Source organism: Stegastes partitus, unplaced genomic scaffold (assembly GCF_000690725.1).
Source record: "Stegastes partitus isolate 25-593 unplaced genomic scaffold, Stegastes_partitus-1.0.2 Scaffold945, whole genome shotgun sequence".
NCBI classification, from domain to species: Eukaryota; Metazoa; Chordata; class Actinopteri; family Pomacentridae; genus Stegastes; species Stegastes partitus.
The window spans coordinates 190,537-211,607 of NW_007578676.1; the positions used below are offsets into that span (position 1 = coordinate 190,537).

Below are 21,071 nucleotides of genomic sequence, written 5' to 3' on the forward strand. Positions count from 1 at the left end.
TTTGTCAGTTTGCTGCCTAACTTGTGATGGTGGCGTTTGTCATCAGGGTCACGGTTTGAGCTGAAGAGGATAAATCCTGGTTGCAGATGTAGCAACGCTCTCTGGCACCGTATTCCCAGTTTCAACACTCGGCCCTCTGCTGCGTGCGGTTACCAGCGTTGCTATGACCTGTTGCAATGACTCTGACCAATATCAGCCTCATATAAATGAGCCGGGCGGTGCGGTTTCATCATAGATCCTCTTATCTGCTGTCAGGGTCTTCAGTAGAGAACATCCCAATGTCTGAATGCTGACTTTACTTTTTGGTTTCCAGCAAATTCAGGGCGAGTTTCAAAGAGAATTCAGTGACGAACAGAGGTGTTGGAGCCATGGATGATCACATGGAAAGGTAAGTAAGCTGAAGCATGTCCCAGAGAACAAGCTGAAGATTGGATCCGGTTTGGAGGATTTGATTCTGAATATGAACGCCATCAGCTGTCACTCTTTCCGTCTCCACAGCGTCTCTTTCCAGAAGGAACAGATCAAGTCAGAGGCCGAAGATGTGAAGAACAACTCCGCCGTCGTCTTCAACGGAAAAGTCCTCACAGCTGACCTCAGTGAGAGCCAGGAGACTCAACCTGCCAGTCACAGCGACCCGCCGGCCGAACCTCCCACATCTCCTGAACCAGAGGAAGCTACTGCAGAACCTGAAGCAGGTGAGAGAGGAGCGGATCCGAGGAGGGAAACCTGCTTCAGAACCGAAATCAATCTCAGAGCGACATGCTTTTTATAATCTGTGATTGTAGATGACAGCAGCTCCCTCTGAGGCTCAGTGAGGTTTGTAAGAAAACATGTTGCTGCGCCCCAAAGTCAGGCTATCTAACATTTCCTGTCTTGTTTTTTTTTTTTATTGTGAACTGGGTGGATTCAGATTATTTCTCTTAGCAGCTGCGTTAGGTGGATCACTTTGAGCTGCGTATATAAATACAGTTTGATTGATTAGATGGTGCATCAATCAGATGGATTATTTCTGGAAAGCTCAAAGTTGAATAAAAACATGTTCCTCTAGCAGGTATCAGATTTCCTTCTGTCCTGACTATGAGGCTGTAGAGAACATCTCAGAGGATTTTCTCACTGATGAGTTTGAAGCTTGTTGCTGTTTCTTTGGAGCAGGCGACGGTGATTTAAAGCCTCAGATGACACATGAAGCTGTGATCAGATGATTCGAGGCGGTAAAAACAACACACCCTCCCTCCCAGCTGCAACTTCTCAGATTATTATCATCAGGATATTTATTTTGCACTTGTCACGAGGTTTTAGAGGCTCGGCTTCACGTTGACTCACTGAATGTTTTCGGGAAATATTTCTACACTTTTCACAGTGAAAGTAAAACTGGACAAAGACAGTTATTCATGCTGGTTTGTACAAGACAGGAAGATGAGAGAAAGAGTGATATGCTGCATCTTTTTAGAGGCAGGAAAGAGGTTTTGGTCGAGAGATTCTGTGCATCACTTGACAGATTTATGACTCTTGTGAAAATATGGTTTGTGAAGCTGTTACCAACCAGACTGGAGTTCTGTGACAGGAGTGGACTGAAGAGCTTCAGAGCTTCCAGACATGTTCCTCAGTGTGAAGACTAATCTGCACCTGAGGCTAATTAGATGTAACCAGAGAAGAGAAGCTCAGGGGCTGAATGTCTGAGAGCAGGTTGGAGAAGTTTCTGTACAAACTTTTTGCATTTAAAGGTAGAACAAACAAATGAGTCGTCCCAGTTTTTTATTTACTTTTTTAGAAAGGACAAGACAGAAAGGAGGGCTCAGTGGTTAGCACTGTGGCCTCACAGCTAGAAGGTCGCCGGTTGGCATCCCGGTGAGGACACCCGGGATCTTCCTGCGTGGAGTCTCCATGTTCTCCCCGTGCAGCGTGGGTTCTCTCCGGGTTCTCCGGCTTCCTCCCACAGTCCAGAAACATGCTGAGGTTAATTGGTGATTGTAAATTGTCCGTAGGTGTGAATGTGAGTGTGCTTGGTTGTCTGTCTCTAAGTGTAGCCCTGTGATAGACTGGTTACCTGTCCAGGTGAACCTGCCTTCACCCTGAGTCAGCTGGGATAGGCTCCACCCCCCATGACCCTAGTGAGGATGAAGGTGTAGCGATGATGGATGGATGGAAGACAGTAAGGCGCTGGCTCGGGCCCGGAGTTGGCCGGTACCACGGACGTGGACTTGGCGGCCTCAGAAGACCCGGTCTTTCTTGTGAGGGGGCTCAGAATAAGGCAGAACAATTAAACATGAATTACAATAAGGGGTAGTTGAGTGAGGCCTTTTGTAGAACAAATAGTGTTGTTGTGCCTTTGCCCTTTCAGGCCGTATCAGTTCCTCTGACCAAACCTGATCAGTAGGTAGGCATTCCACAACTTCCTGTTTTGTCTCAGGTGACAGAACAGCCTTCCCCGTTCGTCGCTGCAAATCATGTTGCTCTGAGACAGCAGGTGTGACACACCCACAGAGACACTACAGGGATGTTGGCCGTCCTCTCAGTCACTCCACTCGTCCTCTGAGCGGGAAGCTTGCTGTGCCTTGCAGTCACTTTGGAATTGGACTTGTCATCCATGGCGGGTAAATGCAACTGTCCCTGTTGTCCCAATGCAGAGGAGCCCAAAGCCACCGTCCTGACCAAGACGAGCTTGGCCACGACTTTGGCCCCCGCAGACCAGCTGTGGAGCTCCAGCAGAGACCAGGCGGTCAGGCTGAGGATGGAGGGCTCAGGACCGGGCTCCGAGACTCCCATCACCATCCATCAGCTGTTCCTGGAGGCGGTGGACAAATGTGAGGATCATCCAGCTCTGATCTCCAAAGAGAACGGCCAAGCGGTGACTCTGACCTACAGGCAGTACTACGAGCAGTGTCGAGCAGCGGCTAAAAGCTTCCTCAAGGTTTGTTTTTGAACTTCTGCATATATTTAACAAACTATACGACTGCATGCTTGAACTATGTGAACTGTAGAGCTACCAGGATGTGACTTTGTCTCCGTACTTCAGCACACGGCTCCAGGATTAACGCGCTGACTTCATTTAAAGCTTAACTTTATGAAGTCCTCCAACCTTCAGCAACAGAAACTAAACAAACTAATTTAGTCCTGACAACACGACGCTGACACAGAGGTACTTTTAAGCATAAACTTACTAAACTAAACCACCTAAAACTGTACCAAGCTGCCAGAAGATCTCTCAAAGAGAGCAGCAGACACGTGATGCCACCACAGATTTTTACTGCATCATCTGCTGTTTGCTTCAGGCTCTTATTGCTTTTAGTCCTTCAGCAAATATGTAACCTCCTGGAGGTCAGGTCAGTCAAATAAAACCCCTTCTTTGGCCATAAAAAGCTGAAGTTTGCCTTGTTTGTATAGTTAGGATCATCTTTCTGCTGCATTGTGCTTTAAAAGTTCTGCATGTCCCCCCAAAGCATTTAAAGCCACAGTTTCATTTCCATCCAGTGTGCTGCAGTGGAGCCAAAGTTTCTGTTATCATCTAAACTAGTGGAGATGGTGTTTTTGATCCAGTAGATGGATTTGTGTACTGTAGCTGTCACACAAAGCCTTCACCTGCTGGCTCCAGGCTTGTAAACAGTTCTTCAGACTGACTGCGGCTCTCCTCGGCGTGAGAATGCGCCGCTGAAAGCCAACACTTGGGTGTGTGAAATTCACAGCTTGAGTTACATCTCCTGTTTCACGGCCATGCTTGTGTCCCGTGAAGTGGCGTGGCTTTCCAAGCAAAGATGTAGGTCAGAAGTAGCGGAGGCGCCGCCGTGTCATTAAAGCTATACGTCCTGTTTAAGTAACAACAACAACCTGTGTGTTTGCAGCTGGGGCTGGAGCGTTACCATGGCGTGGGCATCCTGGGATTCAACTCCCCCGAGTGGTTCATCTCAGACATCGGCTGCATCTTGGCCGGGTAAGATCCCAGAGAGGGAGCTGTGAGGTTTCATGCAGAGCTTGCGGTCTAGTTCTGATGGATTGCCTCACCTGACACCACACGTTTATCTCTCCACGCTTATCTCAGGTCCATCTTTGCATTTCTGCCCACACCGGTTTGGGCTGCACCAGCTTAGCGCCTCAGGAAGGTTCATGATCGTGTGAGATTTGCTGTTTTCTCACTACTTTCTAGAAAACTACAGAAACACTGGCAGACCCTCGACTGGTGCAGGTTTTATTTAAAGTCTATAACTTACTAAACAATGAGGACGATGTAATGATGCCAGAACAGTTCTGCAGTTTCAGTGTTTTGCAGCTAATTTCTTGCGGTGGATGAGATCTGGATGAGCTCATTGTGAGGTTGTTCCATTAGTTTCTTATTAGTTGTTCGACATGCCTCATGGTGGTTTCAAGGTGCCACTTTTCTGTAAGGATGTCATCTACAGGGGCCGCTGGTTGAACTGGCGTCCCATGCACAGCGGCCGTGGGTTTGAATCCCGCTCATGGCCCTTTGCTGCAGGTCCTTCCCCCGTTCTCCTCCCTCTTGACTGCCCTATCTAATAAAGGCAAAAAAAACTTTGAAAAAAAGGATGTAATCTCCACTATGACTGTATTCACGGTTTGTGGCTCATGTTCTGTAAATCAGTGTTACTTGTTTTCACCAGAATACTCTTGTAGGAGTTCATTTTCATCTCGGTGAGGTTAAATTAGGTTCAAATAAAACAGTCGATGAGGTAAACACACCAACTTCTGCCCAGCATCTGATTATCAGCCAGAGAGAAGAAAATGTGTGGATCCAACATGTGTTTGTGCCACAGGGGTCTGGCAGCCGGCATCTACACCACCAACTCGCCGGAGGCTTGTCAGTACGTGGCCGCCAACTGCGAGGCCAACGTCCTGGTTGTGGAGAACCAGAAACAGCTCCAGAAGATCCTGCAGGTCAGGAGCTTTAACGCAGCTTCACCAGCCCTCAGTGTGTCCGTACTGACTATCTGCAAAGATGGAGAAGAATCTGTCCTCACATTCTTTTGTTTATCTCCTCACTCCCATCAGGTGAGAGATCACCTGCCTCACCTGAAAGCCATCGTCCAGTATAAAGGCGAGCTGCAGCAGAAAGCACCCAACCTGTACACGGTACGTTGGCACAGGAAACATATGGATGGATCACATGTTGTAGGACGTTTGATGGTGTGTCTGATGCCTGTAGCTGCACTGTTGATCTTTTCATGCAAGTCAGACTTTATTCATGGAGCACTGAAACATAACACAGAGCGCTTTACAGGTGGAAAATGTGGAACGGCAACAAAAGCAGTACAAACAATACGACAGAAATTTGAATCCGTGCCTCCTGATTACATTTCCAGATGGCAGCATGTAGACATCAAAGTGTCCGACTTAAAGTAGAACCTTTTATAGCTTTTAGATGAGCGGTCCATGATGCTCACCACAAATCCTCTATGGGTGGGACTGAATTAAAACCACTGATCTTTGATGTAATCTCTTTATTTCTGTAGTGGGCAGAGTTCATGAAGCTGGGCGAAGACGTGCCCAACGAGCAGCTGGATGCTGTGATCAGCAGTCTCCGGGCCAACGAGTGCTGCACCCTCATCTACACCTCTGGAACCACCGGCACCCCAAAAGGAGTCATGCTGAGCCATGACAACGTGAGTAACCCAGAACAGAGACTGACGCAACTGAACCGCCTCTAAATGCTGCTGCTTCCTGGAGCTGTGGCTAAACGCTGCTGCCATCAATAAATCTGCTGAACAGATTTATGATTATTGCCGCCACAAGTTCCCTGAAGCCAAAAGGACATCTTTGTTTGACTGAAAGTCTGAAAGGCAGCAAATCTCATTTGAACCAGAAAATGTTTGACATTTTTTCACTGACTTTCTACAAAATAATAGTTGGCTATCATCTTTCTTTTGACAAATGATTTCTGCCATGTTGCTGCTTGTATTTAACCTCTTTTTAGCCGGTGCAGGTTTTTCTTTTTTAATGTTTCTGTGTATAAACAGTATTTATGGACACATGAGGCTCCAAGAAGAGCAGCACATATATGTCGAACACAACACCAAAGAACACCGACATGAGTGAACGTAATCTTAAACTCATCAAAAACATGAACACAAAGCTGAATATAAGGAAGTTGGTGTGTGGTACAGTTGTACTCTACTGTGTTTACTGAAATGGGGTTTAATTAAACCTTCACATTTTAAATTACATCCAATAAAGTGGCTATTTATAGAAGCTTTTTTTTTTTTTTTAAAAAAAGGACCCAACATAGAGCCTTGTGGAACACCAGAAACCACCATTACATATATGTATCCGTGCCCTGCTGCCACTGAGCAAATACCTTTTAATGAGAGCGGGGTTCCTGAGATTTGCTGAGTTTAGGATGTTTTTAATTCCAAACAGTCCTTTCTCAGTGCTCCTATGTGGAGTCTTGCTGTCTTCCACTTCCCTTGTCAGCTCAGCATTTCTTCTACGGATTGGGTTTCAAACATAAAGTTTGACATCCCCACGTGTAACTTTCAAAGTTTGGTCAGGAGTATAAAAACTGCTGGGACCTCCTGAAAACGGGTGGGTTGTAACTACAAAAGAGAAACAAACACCACAGATGGTCTTATTCTTCCTTGATACAAGGACTTGGCAGGTTTCATGTCACCAGCAGCAAATCAGCAGCGCTCTCTTTGGCAAGTTCTTGACTAAAGAGGATTTTCCACAATGTGTTTTTACGTACGTATCTCTCCAAGCATTTACACTTCTGATGACGCTGCAGTTGTCACTTCCTCTATGTGCCTCATAAACACGAGGATGTCAAGAGAGCGCTCCAACCAGAGTTCAGTCAGAGAGTTTCATAAGACTTTACAGTCGTTTCCAGCTCCAGGAGTTTGTTTGCTGAGTTGTGAAAATTCAAAGCAAATATTTGATTTAAAAAAACTCTCTGCTGACTTTTCTCCCACATTTTAACGTGCAGATGACGTGGACGGCCAGCATGGCATCGAAGCTGCTGAACAAAAACATTGACAAGGAGGTGCTGGTCAGTTACCTGCCCCTCAGCCACGTGGCGGCCCAGATGATCGACATCTGGGTCTCCATGAGTTTAGGTGCAACCACCTACTTTGCAGATCCAGACGCCCTCAAGGTACGGAGGTTCCTGTAAAAACATTGAACTATTGATGATGAATGGATGTTTCTGAGTGCAGTCGTGTTCTTTTCAGGGCACCTTAGTGAACACGTTGAAAGAGGCTCGTCCAACCTTTTTCTTGGGGGTTCCTCGTGTGTGGGAGAAGATGCAGGAAAGGATGAAAGCTGTCGGCGCCAAGGGATCCCCGATGAGGAAGAGGGTGGCAGACTGGGCCAAGTCCATCGGCCTGCAGTACACCTACAGCGCCATGAACGGGTGAGACAGCAGCACCGATCATTCATCAGACCAACATGTACCTGGACTGGGCAGCAGGTGTCTCAGTGGTTAGCACCGTGGCCTCACAGCTAGAAGGTCGCCGGTTGGCGTCCCGGTGAGGACACCTGGGATCTTCCTGCGTGGAGTCTCCATGTTCTCCCCGTGCAGCGTGGGTTCTCTCCGGGTTCTCCGGCTTCCTCCCACAGTCCACAAACATGCTGAGGTTAATTGGTGATTGTAAATTGTCCGTAGGTGTGAATGTGAGTGTGCTTGGTTGTCTGTCTCTAAGTGTAGCCCTGTGATAGACTGGTTACCTGTCCAGGTAAACCTGCCTTCACCCTGAGTCAGCTGGGATAGGCTCCGCCCCCCATGACCCTGGTGAGGATGAAGGTGTAGAGATGATGGATGGATGTATGTGGTGTTTCCAGTTTTGTCTTCTTATCCGCTGGTTTTCTCTGTGTGATCGTTACAGTCTATGACTATAAACGAACTTCACCACATGAAGACATTTGATGTGAACAAAATGTTGCCTAAAAGCACGAGATCTCAGACATGGGCAGCCCCTCCTCCGTCTCACTGATGCACAGTGGTGCCCTTACTTGATTTTGAAGGGACTATTTAAAGGTTTCCGTTCCAAACCAACGTTCATAACTGATGAGGATGAATGAACACTGCAGCCAAACCTGAGCTCCGTCACAGCTGATGGGATGTTTTTATGTCACTTTTGGTTAAGAAGCATTTATACCAGGGGTCTCAAACTCAGCTTACCCGGGGCCTGCTGGAGCCTGGATGAGTCTGGGCTGCATCACGTATTCCACAAAAAGGTACAACTGATCCAATCTTCTCAATCTTTATTAGTATAATTCAGAACATGAACGGTTCTTCAGAACACAGGCTCCTCCTTCCTCTTACTCAGCTGAGCCACATGTGGCTTGAGGGAGGAAGCAGTGGAGACCCTCAGTGTGGCTTGAAGATGCTCATCAGTAAGTTTGGACCTGCACTTTGACTGATTAAAGCTCATGGTGGAGAAGAGCTTTCACACAGACAGAAAAAAACAGAAACAACATACATTTGCATCAGGTGACAGGATGTATGTCACCTCCACTCGCTGACGCTCCCGAATCACTACGAGAGCTGCCAACTCAAATGTCATTGTGCTTCTCGTACAATGACAATAAAGAGATTCTAAATCTGATCATGTTTCAAGTGACCAGCGCTGCTAGTTCACGCTGCTGTCACAAACCTGAGCTACAGAAGCCCACAGTGATAGAAAACAGGCAGAACAACGACCGGTACAGGTGTGTGTGAGAGAAATGCACACTAATGTTAAACTCTAATGTCAAGCAGGGGCCACAAAACATCGTCCGGGCCCCGAGTTTGAGACCCCTGATTCACATCATCTCTCTGAAAAGACCAATGACTGACAAAGTCTCCTGTCGTGGGTTCGATTCTGTGAAACCTGAAAACAGAGGAGGTGCAGAAGTCTTGTTTCCTCTCAGATCATTTGAAATACAAACATGCTGAGAGTTTCTGCTCAGTGGACGACCCAGCCCGGCTTTAATGTTAACTGTGTTCACCGTCTTAGCGTAGCCTGTCAGAATGCTAACATCTGCTCCTGAGACATGAAGAGCAACCGAGGCGTCAGCGGTGTTTTGCAAACCTTATCTCAGAGTTCTGTCGCTACGTCGACTTATTATCTCATAAACACACACAGATCTCATACTTGCACTGTGATGCCGTCATATTCACAAAAAAAGCATTCAGTAATGACAACAGGGAGGACGGCGTATTTAATGAGCTTTTATTTTCCTGTCTTGGTTTAAGACGGCAGGAGGTGGATGGTGTCGTTATTTATAGTCAACAGTGCGTCTGGACTCTTCCAGGTGAAAAGCTCTCACCTCGTACGACCTGCTCAAAGCTGATCGGCTCCTTCAGGTGCAGAACGAACCTAAACAAGATGAGTCATGTGTCTGAAATGCATCCGAGCCGGTTTTCAGCGTCTTCTGTGACCCATCAGATTTTATGACCTGATCAGGAATTTCACCTTTATCCTAGATGGATGTCTAAATGATGCTGAATGCTCTCATAAACCAGATCCTTCATGTTAGTGTGTGTACGTTATACAGGCTGTTAATATGAACATCATTCTGATAGCTTTAGCTCACAGGTCTACCTGTAGGTGCTGTCTTCTTCTGTGTTCGATGTGACTGACTGCAGACGGAGAACACACACACACACACACACACACACACACTCAGATGTTTTCTCATAATAATGAGATTATAAGACAGCAAGTCATAAACAAGAGAATAACAGCAGTGTATGAGTTCACGTTTTAATGATAATGGAAATGTTTGTTTTCCACTGACACATATAAAAACGATGACGGGGTTTTTGTATCAAACAAGCTTTTTCCCTGAGGTGTAGAAAAGATCTCTGTAGCACCACAATATTTCATTTATAATTATGTTTGAACACAACTTAACTTCATCCAGAGATTTGCAGGAATCAGTTTGGATATTGCATGTGACCATATTGTTATTTTGATGACTTACTGTTCGGCCGACACCGAGGTGTTTGACAATTTGAAATGTGAAGCTTATGATGGGTTTAGATGTTCAGTCTAGAAACAACCTTCGTGGTTGCATTTCATCCCGATGAACGTTGACACCAAACTTCTTCTCAATCCATCCAGATGTTTCTGAGCTGTTCCTTTCTGGACTGCGGTGGTAGATCACTGACACCATCAACTTCACCTGCTCCAGATGTTGAGCTAACAAACCTTTCATATACTCTCCAGCCCTGATTTAAACGTGACTTGTTTGTGCTCCAGGGAGAATCTGGTGCCGTGGGGCTTCATGTTGGCCAACAACCTGGTCTTCAAGAAGGTGCGCGCTGCGCTGGGCCTAGACCGCTGCAAGCTCTGCTTCACCGGAGCTGCTCCCATCACCAAAGACACTCTGGAGTACTTCATGAGCCTCAACATCCCCGTGATGGAGCTCTACGGGATGAGCGAAAGCTCCGGCCCGCACACCGTCTCCATAGACGAGTACCGGATCACGAGGTACGCAGCAACCAATCACGGAGCAGCTAGATTAACGCGTTAACGGGTGACAAACTGCTGTTACACTCAGAAAACCTCACAAAGAGGGAATCTGGTGAGGAGCTGCTTCTCTAGTCTGCCTTTTAATTCAAGATTAATTAATACATTTTTGTATTTATACATTTTTTCCTGTCGGTTTTTATCAAAGTGCTGCAGCTGTTGTTGCTTTTGGCCAAACATTGTCTTAAATCCTTTTATTGTACGACACTATGGCCGACACAAATAAAGCTATTATTACTGTTATTATTATTAGTAGTAGTTGTACTAGTATTATTATTAGTATTAGTCGTAGTAGTAGTAGTAGTACTAGTAGTGGTAGTGGTAGTATTTATGCTGGGGGCGGGGTGCAGGCAGACATTTATGTGTTTTTTAAGAGGTCATAAGCCCAGAACCACCCAGGTCATGTCTATGGCCTGAAGTGCTGCATCTGTTCACGTCTGTTCACGTCTGTTCACGTCTACACGTTGCTGAGTCACGACTCGTGTGTTCCAGCTGTGGAAAGGTGATGCCAGGCTGCAAGACAAAGCTGGAGAACCCGGACGCAGACGGGAACGGAGAGATCTGCTTCTGGGGCCGCCACGTCTTCATGGGCTACCTGAACATGGCCGACAAGACGACGGAGGCTCTGGACGAGGACGGCTGGCTGCACTCGGGAGACCTGGGACGACACGACGAGCATGACTTCCTGTACATCACCGGGAGGATCAAGGGTGAGACTCTTAGTGTCGGAGCAGTTTGGGATCAGACATGGATTTGCACAGTTTCAGCGTTTGGTGCTTCTGTAGAGCCTCGTCTCATCGTTGTAGCTTATTGATGAACTACAGCACATTTATACACCCTCAAACATTAAACCTGTGGCTTCCTAGTGTAACTAGAATTACAGTTTGAGGCCTTTAAATTTGAAAAAGGCTCGTAAGATATATAATAAAGGTATGTTTATGGCTGTGTAGGTGTCCATGTGGACGATATATAACATCATATGATCCAAACCGATGTTCAGCAGCCTCTGACACGTGTGAGGGAAGGTTTCCATTCATATAGATTTAGACATGAATGATGTAAAGTTACAGAAAACACTTGGATGCTGCAACCATTTGGATTTTTTTTAGTTCAGCACTAAAAGCATGATTGTGCATTTTGAAAAGTTAATTAATAAAATGCCAAAACACATAAACATACATCAACATATGCATATACTCTACAGCTATGTCTGTAGCTGTAACTGTTTTTATTACTTTTTAGGATTTGGGGGGTTTAGGTGGGTTAGGGTGACGCTTTAGAGAAGTCACTGTGATCAATGGATATTTATCCTCTGCTAGTCGCTCTTAGAGACACAAATCCTGGAAAACAGCACAACGCAGACACGCAGACGTCATCCTGATGGACGCTGAACAACGTTTGTTTTTCTGCACAGAGCTGATCATCACTGCCGGTGGCGAGAACATCCCTCCGGTGCCCATCGAGGATGCCGTGAAGGCCGAGGTGCCCATCATCAGCAACGCCATGCTGATCGGAGACAAGCTCAAGTTCCTCTCCATGATGCTCACGCTCAAAGTAACCGAGCCTCAGTTTCTGCGACACGGTCGTAGCTGCAGATCAAGCAGAACCAACACAGTAACTACCCTTTTCTCTGCTTCGTTCAGTGCGTCATGGACGACAACGGCGAGCCCACGGACGAGCTGACCCCGGAGGCTTTGGATTTTTGCATCCAGAACGGCATCGCGGCGACCAAGGTGTCAGAGATCATCGCCAACAAGGAGCCGGCTGTGTACAAAGCCATCCAGGAGGGGATGGAGCGGGTCAACGCCAGGTCCACGTCCAACGCCCAGAAGGTCCAGAAGTGGGTCATACTGGAGCGAGACTTCTCTGTCACTGGAGGAGAACTAGGTCAGCTATCAGAATGTTCTCTTGCTCACTTAGTTCCTCTGGTATCTGGAGGAAAGGTGAACATGCAACACTGTAATTAAGGAATGAGGAAGCTCGCTGTTAATCGGCCTGTATTTGAGGTCAGGTCTGTCTTGTGACGGCGCTACGTGCTGAACAGCATTCCAGTGAAGTCTGTTCAGCAGCGTTTGCATCTCTGCAGCAGATCAAATACTGAATCTTTATCTCGAGGTGCAGATCGACTCAATCTCTTGTTCTTTTCTGTTTGTCTGTGCAGGACCCACGATGAAGCTGAGGAGGCCCATTGTGGTGAAGATGTACCAGGACAGGATAGATGAAATGTACGCAGCGGCGGCAGCGAAGCCGTAGACTGAGATGACAGGCAGACGGAGGGAATGTGGCCAGACGATATCACGTAGGAGGAAAAGTGTTGATTCTGACTGTATTTAATAGAAATTTGTGTTGCTATGTTTGAATGTCTTGAGTTTTCCAGGAGCTGTAGAGAAGTCTGTCTGATGGTTGAGCTGTTAGATGCACATACAGATTTACAGCAGCGGCACATTTTGTAAATACAATCTCCAAATCAGAGCCAAATCTTGCCATATGGAACCTGCAGGCGAAGACACTACAACTCAAAGACGGCACACTAGAAGTGGGAAGCACTGGATGTCAGCATCAGCTAACTTTTTACAGTTTATGAAGGAATTGTTGTAACTCAGAATGTGTCCCCAAAGATGCTTGATCATAAGATATGTGTTTTATTTCTGGAGCAGCAGTATGTATTTAAAGATTTTACAGCATTAATTGCCAGTTTCCAGTCTCATGTTGTGAGTTAATCCCCATCTGGAGAAGACTGGAGGTGAAGAAGTATTTTTATAATGAGAGAAGAATATTAACAGTCCAATCAGAAGCATGTGCAAACGGTATATTATGCATTTGTTCTTCTCCGTGTACAGTCTGACACATACTGAAATATTTATTTTGTGATAGATATTCCATGAATGTCAATAAAAAGTGAGTGATTTTGACAAATTGACCAAACTGGGTTGAACAAAGTGTGTGTTTTTATTTCTGAATCATCAGTTTAAGTGAATGTCATTGTGAGCAGCGTCCACATGATGATGGATGAGTAGCTGAGGGCTCAAAGACTCATATGGACAATATGCATAAGGGACAATATTTACCGTGTGATCCATTTCAAACACTGCTGGCTTTTTACTGAGTCAGTAAACAGCCTCCAGCCTCTAACACACACACACACACACGCTTGGTTGTCTGTCTCTAAGTGTAGCCCTGTGATAGATGGATGGATGGATGGATGGATGTAGTACTTGATTGGTTGCTGCAGCAGTGCATCAAAAAGCTGCACATTTTTTAATGTAAAACATCCACTGATATGCAGTAAATGCCGGATACGTACCAAAGACACAGGACACGTGGTTGATTTGACATAAAACGCAGGTTTTTGTACGAGCACACTGGAGTCTTGCTTATTTAAGATGAAGATGTTGCACCTCTTAAAAGCCTTTAAATGAACTTTTTCTGACTATATGTGTGTGTTTTATCTTTGGAGCCCAGCAGGAGACCAGTACAGTGAGTTCAGTGATTAAACTGGATATTATATTTCATGTGATTCTGTTTTTTTGCACTGAACCCATCATCACCGTTTCTTTGCATTTTAATAAAACTACAGTTTGACGTCAGAAAGAAAAATCCCTCCGGCTTTAGCGCTTAATTAATTAACGTCATTAACCAAAAGATCCATTTAGACCGGGTTCATTCAGAGAACAGGACTGTATAACTACAGGAACAAGGCCACCGGCTGAGACAACTAGTGAACTACATTTATCAGAGACTGAACTCAGGTTTGGCCCGGTGTAGGTCAGAGACAGCTCCCTACTGATCTTTGTTTCTGATTTATCTTCTCTCGTCCTCTCTTACATCGTGCTGATCCTGCTGGTTTGTTTGTCATGCAGACGTCTCGTCAGTACAGGCTGTGCTCGTCAAGCTCCCCCTTCACTCAGACTTCACATCAGATTGCAGCTTTTGGACAAACTGGTTGTGTTGCGTCTCATTTCGGAGCAGTTGTGCAGATAAAGCTGCGATGGCATTTCAGCTCCAACAGACTGAGGTCAGCTGCAGGTGACGAGAAAGAATCCTTATCCTCCATCACTGTTTGATTTGACCTCAGATAGGGTAATCATCATCATCATCGTCATCATCGTCGTGCATTAACCACAGACTTCCTGACGTCTGATAAAGCGTACCGATCAGGGCTGATACATGCATCAGCACATTCATCGCTGTGTTCTGAAAAGCATCTAAAGACTTCACTGTTCCATCATCATGTGTCCCTAAACGTCCTTCACTGTCTCATATCATGACCCACATGATGGCCGTCGCTCCAGCAGGACTTCAGCTGTAGAGGAGCCCACAAAAATAATCTGATTACTTTATAACAGAAACATCAACCAGCACAACCACTTAGTTTTTAATGTTGTATTGTGCCTCTTTTCTGCAAATTAATCCAAATCTCATCCATCCATCCATCATCTCTACACCTTCATCCTCACTGTGGGGGGCGGAGCCTATCCCAGCTGACTCAGGGTGAAGGCAGGTTCACCTGGACAGGTAACCAGTCTATCACAGGGCTACACTTAGAGACAGACAACCAAGCACACTCACATTCACACCTACGGACAATTTACAATCACCAATTAACCTCAGCATGTTTCTGGACTGTGGGAGGAAGCCGGAGAACCCGGAGAGAACCCACGCTGCACGGGGAGAACATGGAGACTCCACGCAGAAAGATCCCGGGTGTCCTCACCAGCTGTGAGGCCACGGTCAATTATTGTTTTAGTTTAAAGTACTGCAGACAGTTAATTCCACCATCACCTGCTTTCAGGACTCTTCTGCTCTGAAAACAACGAGCTGCTGTTCTGGCGCCCTTCAGGGACGTGTTGGTGGAACTGGGCCGAACCGCCGGCTGTGGTCACATAAAGCAGAAGGGCGTCGAACACAGAAACAAACTGTGTAAATAATGTAAACAGTTAAATACACATAACATGTAGAGCCTCTGTTTCTCTCCAGCTTTGGCGCCACCTGCTGGCAGACGTTGATTCTGTTTGTTGTTTGTTTTTTGTTTTTGTAAAATGAATAATAAAAGAAATGATCTTTTCTATGATCTATAGCTTTACAACTGTGCAGAAGACACGTTTGACTTCTCTCTACTCCCAGTCACGGTCGAGCTGTTTCCACAGAGGTGCAGGACTTCAGATTACAGTAAAAAATGAGCCAACAGGGAATAAAAAACGTGACGCCCAGAGACGGCTTGAACTTAAAAATGATCACGACAACTTCAAGTTAATAGAAACAGAAAGCTCACACTTAAGATAAACCAAAAGTTTTCTCATTTTCTTTCTATGAAGGCACAGATTTGGACTGTGTTCAGACTGCCTCTTTTATTTCTGTTTTATTTTATGCATTCACAGTTACATATTTAATGTGTGAGCGAGCAGAGGAACCAGATCCTCACACAAACATGACAGTTGTTAGAAGTTCGCCCACATCACACTCATTTCAACCTGGAAACCCAGTAATAATGTGAACATGAGGCTTAAACTGTGAGTTTTAGGTCCAGGAACAGGATTCAATCAGCATTATGTTCACAATTAAACTCTTTAAGGCTTCTGGATAACCTGCTGTGATACGAACAGGTTGAAACACGTCGTAACTAGTTTGTAGGGAGGAGTGAAGTCCTTCCTGCATAAAGCTCACAGTCACGTCTCCATCAGAGGTGACCTGCAGGCTGCATGGCTGCATTCTGAGCTGGAGGCCACGCTGAACACACCCTGGAATCACAGCCAGCCACAGTTTGGCCTCTGGCTGATCACAAACACGTTTTCACATCACAGCACAACAAAGACATTCTGCCTTTTGGGAACAAGTCTCCATTTGATCTTAAACATTAAAGATTTGTTGAACCAGTCGACTCTGGATTCCCACAAACTTCCCAAACTGTCTGACTCGTGTTTGTACTTCCAGCAGAAACGCTCCTTCTTGTTATTAAAGCACTTTGATGACATGAATCCTCCTGAAGACACAGTGAACAGGTTTCTGTGAAGACGTTTATCCGTTCTATGATATCTGCTGCTCGCACAAAGAGAAAAGCAAACGGACCTGCTGGTGAATCAACTTGTTTTTTACTCACAGCTACTACGTGTCACAACACTGCCCCCGTGTGGCCGAAAGAAGGTACAACAGCCACGAGTGAGCAGGAGCTGAGGAGCCCTCCTCATCACAGAAACATGATTAAATACGCACCGATGAATGTTTTCAGACACATAGAAAAAGGAATATGTTACACAAGAGTGAATCAAAAGATGTTCTTATACGAGGCAGCGGCTCCGTTATATCCATGAGTAGATGTTTTGGTTAAAGGTCAGTTCACGATTTACAGCACAGCACGTTCACCTCCTCCAGCTTCAGCAGCGTCTCACCGTGAAGATAGTCCTGGTTCAAGAGTCTGAACCCACCAGAGCTGAACTAGCTCCTGGTTTGCTCACAGCGTTGGTTTGTTTTTAAAGAGCGTCTCTCTTTAGACGAGACATCCTCCCTCATGTTCAATTATTCAAGAAAAAGTCGTGAAAATGGCTCATGCAGGAGATGCTGCTCTTCACTGCAGTCATAACTCCTTTCTGCTGCTTATGTACACTATGGACAGACACAGAGCAACATTTATTCTGGGTAGCGTTGCTGGAAAAACGATTAAATTGAGTTTAATATTTAGAAATGTTGCTCTTTGTGGACTCCAGATAGAAATATCTCATCACCTGCTTTGTCTGAGCTCTTTCTGGTGTGGGTCAGTTAACACACAGGGAATTGATTTATTTATTCTTAAGACTAAAGTCAGTGAAGCTGTGGGCTGAAAATCCCAAACAGGAAGCTTAAAGATGGTGAAAGGCTTTGTAGAGCAGAAGGGAGCCGCAGAGGGGTGATCCTCTCCTGGTTTGGCACTATGAGAATTCCCTTTTTCACATGATACATAGTTTTTTATAAAACACTGACGTCTGCAGCTTTAATCATCCAAGGCTGTGAGCAACTAATGTAAACCTCTGATATCTGAAGACTATCTCCACGGTGAGACGGGAGGAAAAACCGGTGAGTAAATATAGCCTTTAGTACTTTCAGTGAACCGACGCCGGCTTCTTCTTCCTCATTTGGTCGTCATGGCGACTCCCTGCTTGACCCAGGCGTTGCTGTTGAGCAGAGAGAGCATGAAGCGAGCGACGTCGCCTCTTCCCACCGAGCCGCTGACGGAGTCGCCGCTGCTGGGGGGCACAAAGTACCCGCCATGGGTCAGGAACTCCTGAGCTGTAGAGGACACCAGATAAGACAGATCAGAGGAGGAGTGGGTGGGTGGGTGGATGGATGGATGGATGGATGGATGGATGGATGGATGGATGGATGGATGGATAGATAGATAGATAAACTTTGTCTGTCCCAGAGATTCAGGCTCCAACAATAAAAACACAACACATATGAAGACATGAGCTCACAGACGTCTAAAAGAATTGTTAAAAATAAACAGCAGCTGATAAAATGTTCTGTTCAGCGTCTTGTTTCATTGTGTTCAGGGCGGTTATTGCAGTGGGAATAAAGGATTTTTATAGATGCTGTTGCAGCCCAGTGGGACTCTGTGATGTGGAAGGACTGATGCATACAGATTTCTGTTGCTGTTGTCAAACGTTACTGGGAGAACAGAGCCGTGTTGACATGATGTGAACAGTGCTGTATTCTGTTGTTGATGTGGGAGAGCTCTGAAGACACAAACTATGTTATGAGAGGTTACTGCATCAATAAAAACAAGAAAAATGATTATATTTTAACTTGGTTCTCTGGACAGAAGATGTGTGTGATCCACACTGAAGCCTCGGGGAACTGGCTGGCTGTTCCCACAGAAGCTGCATTAAGCGAAGTGGGCACATGTCACTGAGCAGCACCGTGACAGAACGGATCCAGGGGCAGTGAAGCTGCTTGAGCCTTTCAGTGAACTTCTCTGGGTCAGACTGCCGGCCTGCTTTTACCTGTTGCCTCGTTGTTCTTGAGGCCCGGCGGACGAACCACCGTCCAGTTGACGTCGTCGGTCTTCTGCAGAAGCTGCTCCATCTCATACATGTTGGAGAGGACGCTCCGGATCATCGGCAGCAGCAGGAAGCGGATCAGGAACGGCGACTGACTTCCTGAGTTAGCTAACAAACAAACAAACAAACAAACAAATACAGAGCAACACAGTGAAAGATCTACACAGACCAACAACAACACTTTGAGGTTGTTTATGTACAAAACAGCACATAAGATAAATAAACAGACACACTGCAGCACAAGGTACGAATAAAACTATAAAAAACATCTTAATGAAAGGCAGCGGCACATAAGCTCTACTGGAAAGAATCACGAGTGGAAGCAGAGCGTGAACATTAAACACGTATTTTCCATCTGATCTGTCTGAATGGTTCAGAAGCAGAAGAACATCTGGTGTTTTCTAAACCAGTTCAGTGATGTGATCCATTCTGCTGGTTCCAGCGTTCTGACTCATCAGCACAGGAAGCATTACACGTCCTGCTAATTCTTGATGTATTCTTCAAATCATAGTCAAAACATTTAGTTTTTACCTGAACGTGGATGAAGTCCATGACTGGAACAAGGTTCTGATCTACTCTGTGGTGACTGGGGGTGAGCACATCTAACGCTCTGCTTTGGGTTCAGAGACCCTTGTTTCAGTAAAATATGCCTTCTCCATAAAATCTAAGCAGCTCACTACTGTTATGCATGTACACATAAAGGTCTGGACGACGGCGACCTCAGCGGAGCGTACGGCCGCGCTGCACTTTGATTAGTTTGTTTATTTCCTATTATTGGGCTCTTCAGTTAGATTCTACCAGAGATCTCCAGCTCCGGTCCTGGTGAGCTCCTGTCCTGCAGGTTTAGACGTTTCCGTGCTGCAACACACCTGACTCAGATGAATGGATCTCCAACAGCTTGGTCAAGTTCTACACAAGTCTGTTAATGATCCATCACTGTGAGTCACGTATGCTGCAGCACGGAAACGTCTAAAACCTGCAGGACAGGAGCTCACCAGGACCAGAGCTGGAGATCTCTGGTTTCTTCAAATGAAGCTCTGCAGATCGACTGTTTGTTTAGTTGGATAGTTTCTCTTGTTGTTTTGTCAGTACAGTATGTCTTTGTATTTGTCTTAATATCATTCACAACCATTCAAGGCCCCCCTGGCAGCTCTCTGCGGCCCACTGATGGGCCGCGGCCCCTATGTTGAGAACCACCGCTCTACTGTGCGTTGAGCTGAACAGACCTGCCCAGTTTTTCAGTCTGAGGTTGACTGTTTCACAAATAAAACCTCTCCATCGCCTGTGTGCCCTTCAGGACCCAAACAAGAGCCGTTTCTGTGCTGCAGTGGGGCCTGAATGCTTCCCAGTGGTTTTACTTAGAAGACGGGAGGTTTGATGTGAGCGTGAGAACCTCACAGAGCTGCCGGCATCGCTATGAACTCTTGTTTCATGCCAGAGCCACAAAATAGTGCCTCTGTGCAGCTGCTTGGTTTAATTCTGAGCAATCGGAGTGAATTTAAGCCTCAACAGATCAAGATGTGACCAAACCACAGGGCCCTGTTCATGAATCAGCTGACGGGCCGCCCAGCCTCTGAGTGTGGAGCATCTAACTCAGAGCACAGAGGAGTGAGTTTCTACGATAACAACGGAGAACAGAGGCCATCGTCTGAGTGCTGCCCTTACGCTCTGTGTACCACGACGTCATGGTGATGATCCTGTTGACTCGTGCCTCTCGCATGGCGCTGACCATGGCAGCCATGGACTGGGTGTAGCCCGTCACGGCAGAGAAGACGGAGGCCGGGAAGCCGAGGCAGGACATGATCACATCCTGGCCTTTAAAATGAGGCTTCAGACTGTCAGGTGAGAAGATATCAGCTGTCACCACCTGGAAACAGGAAGATAATTAGACCGTGTTCGGCCCTCGCATGCAGCACAGTTCAAAACAGACGGTGACATTTTGCTTCTTTTTTAGTTGTTTTTGCCTTTATTAGAAAGGACAGTCGAGAGAGAGGAAAGTGGAGGAGAAGAACGGGGGAAGGACCCCCAGGAAAGGGCCATGAGCGGGACCTGAACCCATGGCCGCTGCACCGGGGACTACAGCTCCTGAACACAACCAGTTGAGCCATCGCAGCACCCAAACATTGCACATGTAAACAGATAAGGCATCTCAAAACGCAGAATTTATAACTGATGCATCAATGCAAAGAGCAGACAGACTACAGGGTGAGGACAGGGAAAGAACGCCTCCTAAAACACCAGTGAACTGTAGTTCTTTAAATTTTATGAGATTTACAACAAAAAATAAAAAGTTTGGAAGCTCATTCAGATGTCATTATTCCTGCACCTGTTGATTCAATCACCTGCAGCTCTGTCCTGTCATTTTCACAATTTTTCTTCTAGTCGTGCATTTTGTCGTCACATTAACAGGATTTCAGTAATAATCTCTGCTCACTGGGCATTTGCTGTGAGTGCTGCTTCACCTGGTGCTGCTTCACCTGGTGCTGCTTCACCTGGTGCTGCTTCACCTGGTGCTGCTTCCCATAATACACAGAGGACTACACAACTCACAACATCTGCAGTAACATTTTCTGACGTTTCCAAA

The 21,071-nt window shown here is 46.0% G+C and overlaps 1 protein-coding gene across 1 annotated transcript; it reads left to right on the forward strand.

Annotated features, from left to right (window-relative positions):
* The first annotated feature begins 248 nt into the window (after positions 1-248).
* On the forward strand, positions 249-13,382 carry LOC103366434 (long-chain-fatty-acid--CoA ligase ACSBG2-like). Its single transcript, XM_008294161.1, has 14 exons — positions 249-388; positions 499-695; positions 2,628-2,911; positions 3,840-3,928; positions 4,767-4,887; positions 5,002-5,082; positions 5,463-5,612; positions 6,929-7,096; positions 7,173-7,354; positions 10,188-10,418; positions 10,950-11,167; positions 11,872-12,011; positions 12,101-12,344; positions 12,619-13,382. Exons 1-14 carry the CDS (start codon positions 369-371, stop codon positions 12,708-12,710), a joined length of 2,217 nt encoding a protein of 738 aa, XP_008292383.1. The 5' UTR covers positions 249-368; the 3' UTR covers positions 12,711-13,382.
* The last annotated feature ends 7,689 nt before the right edge of the window (positions 13,383-21,071 follow it).